Below are 7877 nucleotides of genomic sequence, written 5' to 3' on the forward strand. Positions count from 1 at the left end.
GTTGTCTTCACAATATCCAGTCCTGATCATGGCCAATATAGTTTTATTTGTAAAGCTCCAACATCTAGCTGGGCGTGTTCAGTGATTGGGTAAAATATGTCATCAGTACAGTACAGGGGCCACGTAAAATGTCTAATGTGAAATGAAAGGAACGAGGGCCCCTCTCAGGGGTGACTGGTCTGCCCTCTTCCTGTGTGATTGGTCAGTATACCGTACCGTCCTGTGTATTGCGGTTCTCATACATTCTGTCTCCTGATCCCCCGCAGCAGAAGAACAGGCTAACAAGAGGCGGCAGATGCAGGAAGCGGAGGACCTGTACCAGCTGGGCATGAAGATTCTCAATGGGAGCACAAAGAGATCTCAGAAGAAGGAGTATGTTGTATATATAGTGTGTGTCCTTCCCCTACCCCACCCTTCTCCCAGCCCAGCTTCTCTATAAGACTTTGCACCACTTACATATTAGGAACCCTCTGATGTAGGTTAGCTAGTCCCAAGTACCCCTTTACATGGGGGCATGTTATATACTACAACCCCTTAGCACTTCCTGCCCGCCATCTGTAGATGAAGGGTCCCGTACACAATGCTCCATCCAGAGGCAATGTAAATCTGCATTTCCCTTTACTCTCTGTATTGGCATTGCTTGTGTCACATGTGAACCCCCCCCACCCCCCATGGCCACGTGGGTCTTGTTCTAGCCGGATGTGAGATCTTGGCGCTGTCCTGTCCCAACCCTCTCTGTCCTCCTCTCCCTGCAGGGCCTTCCAATACTTCATCAAAGCTTCAGACATGACTCATGTGAAAGCAATGGAGAAGGTGGCTTATGCTTTACTGTTTGGGGACCCCGTAAAGCAAGACATCCTTGCAGCTAAAGATCTCCTGGAGAAACTGACCGAGCAAGGATCCCCCAGAGGACAGACGGTAAGCCGACCTTGTGATTTGGATTTGTAGGACGTGGCACTTCTCCCCCCTGCCAGACCTCTAATAATTCTCCCCGATACACTTCCTGTGTTTCATATTCAGCATCGAATACACAATGGGGGGAATTTATCAAACCTGGAGATGACGGGATCTGGAGCAGCCGTGCACGGCAACCAATCAGCATTTCTCTTTCATTTTCAAATCCTAACTGAACAAACTAAAGAGAGATGCTGATTGGCTGCCGTGCACGGCTGCTTCAGTTTTGATAAATTCCCCTCATTGTGTTATTTCTATCAGCAAACTTAGTCCTCAGCGCAGCTCCTCGCACAGTTCGGAGCTGGTTCATGTTATATATTTGTGCTGCACATATGGGTTCTGTACGTCGGGCTGAATGATTTTCGGAGCACCGGGCAGCAGGTCCTGTGAGCAGTTCTCTTATCTCAGTTCTCCGTGTGTGGATATGCAGCCGAGTATTGCTTTATTCCTCTTCTATAACAACATGGATATCACGTTGATCTCGGGGCCGGTGCACACCTAGGCAACACCTCACCGTGCGGCAATCGTGCACAATTCCGCGCGGTCAGGAGTCGCCTAGGTGTACACCGATCGCGCTTTGGGTGCCATTATTTTCTAATGGCTCCATCCAGAGGCAATGTAAATTAGTTTCTAATGGCACCCCAGTCGCGCCGGGGCGGATTGCGCGGTTTCCCATTGCAATTCCACCCATGCAATCAAACACGATCGCAGCTAAAACAGTTGCGTGTCGTGTTGCAAAAAAAGGCACATGTACCTTTTTTCTGCGATTGCCGCACGGATGCCACCCCATTTGAAATCAATGGGGCCGCGCGGCAATCATGGCCTGCATTGTGCGGGACCACGCAATCCCGGATCACGTAGGTCTGCACCGGGCCTCAGGGCACGTTCACACCAGATGCAGCCCGATTCTGGCCAGAACGCACTGCCTCACATTGCGGCCTGCTCACTTTTTAGTGGGTCAGGAGGGGGCGTGGCGGGCCATTGAAGTGAATGGCAACGTAGCCACGCCCTCTGGACACAATGTGATCAGCCGCACGAGGCGCATTATGCCTGCAAGCACTATTTAGATCGCACCGGACCACAGGCGATAATGTGCCTTGCAATCCTGTGCGGCCAATCGCATTGCGGCCGGAGGGCGTGGCTACGGTGCCATTCACTTCAATGGTCCGCCACGCCCCCTCCCGCCGGACAAAAAAGTGAGCCGGCTGCGATGCGAGGCAGTGCGTTCTGGCCAGAGTCGGGCTGGAACGCACTGCATCCGGTGTGAATGGGCCCTCGAGAAGAAAACGGGACTTTTCAGGTCCTCAATGTGGATGTAGCACAATATCTCTCCTAAAATTGTTTTATTATTAAAACTAAAAATCTCAAAAAAATGTAATAAAAGTGACTTCAGATTGGTAGACGATGCATTTCATCACATGAAACCATGATTTGATGTAGAGCCGGCGTGTCGTAACCCCTCATCCTGTCCGCGCAATGTCAGGTCTACACAAGCCATATGGTCACAGTACAATAGCCCGTGTTGGGTAATTTGCAGACCATTGGATAGGAACACGTGATGAGAAGGCGAAACAAACAACACTACGCGTTTCTCAGACCAGCAGTCTACTTCTGGGGACAGACGGAGGTTGTTAATGTGCAATTACCATCCGCTCTCTGTCTCCTGAAGAAGTAGACCGTTGTTCTAAGAAACTCTGCGGGGGGGGGAATTTATCAAACCTGGAGCAGACACAATCAGGAGCGGTCGTGCATGGCAACCAATCAGCTTCTCTCTCTCGTTTTTTCCAGTTAAGATTTGAAAATGAAAGAGAGAAGCTGATTGGTTGCCGTGCACGGCTGCTCCAGATTTTGTCTGCTCCAGTTTTCATAACTTCCCCTCATAGTGTTTGTGTGACGGCTTCACGTCTTATGTTGATTTTCCTTTTTATGTATTAAACCGACCTCGTTTCTTCAGTAAATTATCTTTGAAAAGTCTGTGACCTCGCCACCTACATATGAAATGGATCTGAACCACAACTGGGTTCACACAAGATATCTGCTGCTGTTCCTAATTATGCTGTGTTTGGTGAACCGGAAAAAATCACAAACACGGGGTTAACGGTCTATGAAGATTCTACTTTATTCAGGGCGGTCTCTCTCTTTTATACACAGATAACAGGAGAGTGCTCGTCACACATATGCCCACCTCTGTCACCTCTAAATGTCTTGTACTATTGGGCAAACTAGAGGGGCTGCTAGAGTTTTGTGTCTCTCGCTAATTGGTTAGTCAAAGATATCTTCTGCCTGTAGCGTCCTCCCTCGGCATTCTTTTCATGTATCCTCAGCGCACTTCCGGATACAGAATACATCTTGGTTACGCATAGCAACGCTAAAAAGCTGAGTAAGGAAAGTCACAAAGCTAGGAAGCAAACGATACAAATTCAAACGTAGGAAAAGACATTTTCTTGATATGATCCATATTCCTTCACACATAGAGAAACTGCAGCTATGCCCAGACAGCCAGACGAGGTATAAAGGAAGCGCAAGATCACTTCCTGTCACTGCATGGCTAGAACAAACTACAATCCCCATCATGCAATAGGAACTGTGGTGGCCAGTGGGCATTAATGTTGGGTGTGAATGGGCGGGGCAGACCAGCCAAACGGCCTGTCAGTCAAATTTTGCCATGTTGGTGGGCAGGAGTCTGAGATGCCCGGGGTCCTCCCACTACAGCCAGCAGTGACGTCTTTATGTTGCCGCTCTTAAGGCAAGAACTCCAGCAGGGATGTCACATGACCGCTGGCATAGGGAATACATGGGCACAGTGGCCCCAGTGGCACGATCGGGAAATAAGGGGCACCGCGCTCTCATTATGCTGGTTTCTGGCAGTGATTCCACAGTGGCTGCAGCGCTGGATTACAATGTCCATTCTAAAGCTGCTGAGAAATCTCTGTCTGGAGTTCAGCTTGGGCCCCATTCACACTAAGCGACACTTACCTCGAGCGGATTTCCGCGCCGCCGGGATAGCGCGACTGGGCGACACCGCCACCGTCGGGGCTGCATGCGAAAAAGAGAGAAATCGCGCGACATCCGCGGGGGGAAAAGGGTCCTGCACAGGCGACATGGAGCTGTTAAATAGAAAGGCTCCATTGAAAATCATTGGACGAGCGACTTCTCGCGATACCGCGGCAGAAAGCGCGCGATTATACGCTCGGTGTGAACGGGCACTTAAATCGCACACATTGCATTGTGATACCTGCATCTCGCTGATGTCGTCATTTTATAAGGAAGTCGTTCTAAAGCCCTTCACCATCTTCTCTATCTCCAGGCTCTGGGATTCCTGTACGCCTCGGGGTTAGGGGTGAACAGCAGTCAGGCGAAGGTAACGCCCTCGTCCAGTTATTCCTCCACATTGTGCAGTCTGTGTATGTATGCGCCATGTCACCCTGATATTGTGTCCCCTCCAGGCTCTGGTCTATTACACGTTTGGAGCGTTGGGAGGAAATCTCCTCGCACACATGGTTCTGGTAAGTCCAACATCTGCAATTACTGACCCACAGTCGTGATTCATGGAAACTTGGGAAGAATGGAAGGGTAGCACTGAAGCCATGGGATGGTCCGATTCCTGACGGAAGAATATCAGTATCTGCAATCCAGAGGGTATCTGGATTGTGGGGCCGGCAGCTTCTCCACAACGCAGGAGCGAGGAGGGGCATCAGAGAGCCTGAGACTTGACGTGCCACACCGAAAATGAACCTTCTGTGTGTTTGTGTGTGTATTTATTAGGGATGCACCGACGCTAGTATTGGTATCGGTGCCGAGTATTTGGGCGAGTATTCCTACTCGCCCAAATGCTCCGATGCCTAGCCCTAGTAATAACATCCACAAGCTACATATATACCCCATGTAATCAAATCATTAGTGATGAAGGTCACCTAGTGATGAGAAGCACAGGGGCGGCTTCCCTGCTAATCGGGAAGCCGGGTGGCGAGTCATTACACACCGCCTTGCTTCCTGAATGGGACTTGTGGTACTCTGTATTTGGTATCGGTGCATCCCTAGTATTTTTATTTATAGTGTGTGTGTGTGTGTGTATATATATTACACACACATGCTCTTTATTGTGTATGTGGTCACTGGTTCTCATGTGTTTTCCCTGCTGCAGGGTTATCGGTACTGGGCCGGGATCGGCGTGCTACAGAGCTGCGAATCTGCTCTCACACATTACCGCCTGGTGGCCAATCATGGTGAGGATTGTAACAATATGATGGACTAAATGTGTAAGATCATCATTTCTGCTCCCCACTTTGCTGCATGCTCCCTCCCCGCTGCTCCCCACGGTGCTGCATGCTCCCTCCCCGCTGCTCCCCACGGTGCTGCATGCTCCCTCCCCGCTGCTCCCCACGGTGCTGCATGCTCCCTCCCCGCTGCTCCCCACGGTGCTGCATGCTCCCTCCCCGCTGCTCCCCACGGTGCTGCATGCTCCCTCCCCGCTGCTCCCCACGGTGCTGCATGCTCCCTCCCCGCTGCTCCCCACGGTGCTGCATGCTCCCTCCCCGCTGCTCCCCACGGTGCTGCATGCTCCCTCCCCGCTGCTCCCCACGGTGCTGCATGCTCCCTCCCCGCTGCTCCCCACGGTGCTGCATGCTCCCTCCCCGCTGCTCCCCACGGTGCTGCATGCTCCCTCCCCGCTGCTCCCCACGGTGCTGCATGCTCCCTCCCCGCTGCTCCCCACGGTGCTGCATGCTCCCTCCCCGCTGCTCCCCACGGTGCTGCATGCTCCCTCCCCGCTGCTCCCCACGGTGCTGCATGCTCCCTCCCCGCTGCTCCCCACGGTGCTGCATGCTCCCTCCCCGCTGCTCCCCACGGTGCTGCATGCTCCCTCCCCGCTGCTCCCCACGGTGCTGCATGCTCCCTCCCCGCTGCTCCCCACGGTGCTGCATGCTCCCTCCCCGCTGCTCCCCACGGTGCTGCATGCTCCCTCCCCGCTGCTCCCCACGGTGCTGCATGCTCCCTCCCCGCTGCTCCCCACGGTGCTGCATGCTCCCTCCCCGCTGCTCCCCACGGTGCTGCATGCTCCCTCCCCGCTGCTCCCCACGGTGCTGCATGCTCCCTCCCCGCTGCTCCCCACGGTGCTGCATGCTCCCTCCCCGCTGCTCCCCACGGTGCTGCATGCTCCCTCCCCGCTGCTCCCCACGGTGCTGCATGCTCCCTCCCCGCTGCTCCCCACGGTGCTGCATGCTCCCTCCCCGCTGCTCCCCACGGTGCTGCATGCTCCCTCCCCGCTGCTCCCCACGGTGCTGCATGCTCCCTCCCCGCTGCTCCCCACGGTGCTGCATGCTCCCTCCCCGCTGCTCCCCACGGTGCTGCATGCTCCCTCCCCGCTGCTCCCCACGGTGCTGCATGCTCCCTCCCCGCTGCTCCCCACGGTGCTGCATGCTCCCTCCCCGCTGCTCCCCACGGTGCTGCATGCTCCCTCCCCGCTGCTCCCCACGGTGCTGCATGCTCCCTCCCCGCTGCTCCCCACGGTGCTGCATGCTCCCTCCCCGCTGCTCCCCACGGTGCTGCATGCTCCCTCATAAATCGTAATACATCATATCAATCATAAATCGGTATTTAAATACCTTTTTATTTCCCACTTGGTTTTCGATGCAGTCATGTGATCACAAAGCCCGGCTTCTCCTGTGATTTGGAGGACGCACATCAGCGAGATATGGACCTGACAGAGTGCTTGTGTGAGCAGAAGACAGAGCCGGGTTTTTGCTGTCAACCTGCTGGGATCCTGTCACTCTCTTACATGCCGAAGGAGAAGTTTGAGTACTTCACTGCGCCTACAGACATGTTGTGTCTGACTCCATCAGTCTCCTGCTGTACAGTTATCTGGGGCAGTACAGTCAGAGTCTTTCTCATGGTGGCTCCTCTGATTGGGCGGCACTCTCCTTATGAACTGCATGTGATTTTTTTTCTTCTTTTTTCTTGGGAGTACAAGAGCATTGTGTTTCCTTTTTTCTACTCTATTGGGGGCGATCAGTTATAAGCTCCCTCGGGGCAGAGACTGATAGAGTTGTATTTTAAAATGTATTCAGAATTTGTTGCTGCGCTCAATGTCCAGCAAACCATCGCCAGCATTATATTGTCATCTAGGAAATGTGACCTCATAATCAGAATGATGACCTCATAATCTGCTCTCCTGATGCCACTTCTCCAGTAGAACATACGACTGCCGGACGAGGTGGAGAACCCAGGCATGGCCAGCGGGATGCTGGAGGAAGACTTGATTCAATATTACCAGTTTCTGGCGGAGAAGGGAGACGTCCAGGCACAGGTTGGCTTTTCAGAGAAATTCATGTTCAACAACTCGCAGCTAATACTGTAACATGTTGCAGACACTGGGGGTATTTTTCAGATGGACTGATCTGGTCATAGTAATGAAAATTGATACCGCCGTCGTCGTCTTTCTGAAAAATAGAAACTAAGTTTCAGCTTCATTCTCTGTTCTAGACTTGAAACGGCCGTGACATCTGATTGGTCCAGGCCTGCCCAGCTCCCTTGTCTATGCATCTGCACATCTTTCAATGTATTGTACACCAGTCATGTCTTATCAATGGTCTCTTACCTTCCAGGTGGGTCTGGGGCAGCTTCACCTACACGGGGGACGCGGAGTAGAGCAAAACCATCAGGTATGTCAGATCTGGCTGAGGTAACCTGGTGTTCAGCAATGTAGAAGTTTGCACAATGAGCAGTGCTGGTTGTGTGTGTTGTGTGTGTGTGTGTGTGTGTGTGTGTGTGTGTTATGATCAATGTTAGATGTGTGTGTGTTTGTATGATGATCAGTGCTGGGTGAGTGCTGTGTCTTGTATAATGATCAAATGCTGTGTGTTGTGTGATGATCAGTGTAGATATGTGTGTGTTGTATGATGAGGAGCGCTGTGTGTTGTATGATG

The 7877-nt window shown here is 52.6% G+C and overlaps 2 protein-coding genes and 1 long non-coding RNA gene across 3 annotated transcripts in view; 2 read left to right on the forward strand and 1 right to left on the reverse strand.

The window, feature by feature from the left end:
- The window catches only part of LOC108802470 (protein sel-1 homolog 1-like), an 8754-nt gene extending 3545 nt beyond the window's left edge, over positions 1-5209 (forward strand). Inside the window, exons 3-7 of the mRNA XM_018574329.1 lie at positions 267-372; positions 756-918; positions 4262-4315; positions 4401-4460; positions 5099-5209. Of these exons, the coding sequence (XP_018429831.1) occupies positions 267-372; positions 756-918; positions 4262-4315; positions 4401-4460; positions 5099-5209 (494 nt within the window). The remainder of the gene's footprint in view (positions 1-266; positions 373-755; positions 919-4261; positions 4316-4400; positions 4461-5098) is intronic.
- A 13-nt stretch (positions 5210-5222) lies between these two features.
- LOC108802471 (RNA-binding protein FUS-like) lies at positions 5223-6503 on the reverse strand. Its single transcript, XM_018574330.1, has one exon. The coding sequence runs from the start codon at positions 6501-6503 to the stop codon at positions 5223-5225; it is 1281 nt and encodes a 426-aa protein (XP_018429832.1).
- Positions 6504-7144: 641 nt separating this feature from the next.
- Positions 7145-7601, forward strand: LOC108802473. Its single transcript, XR_001942226.1, has 2 exons — positions 7145-7258; positions 7557-7601. It is a non-coding gene; the product is annotated as an uncharacterized LOC108802473 (long non-coding RNA).
- Positions 7602-7877: the final 276 nt, after the last annotated feature.

The sequence above is a fragment of the Nanorana parkeri genome, unplaced genomic scaffold (assembly GCF_000935625.1).
Source record: "Nanorana parkeri isolate BGI_ZX_2015 unplaced genomic scaffold, ASM93562v1 scaffold2886, whole genome shotgun sequence".
Classification (NCBI taxonomy): domain Eukaryota; kingdom Metazoa; phylum Chordata; class Amphibia; order Anura; family Dicroglossidae; genus Nanorana; species Nanorana parkeri.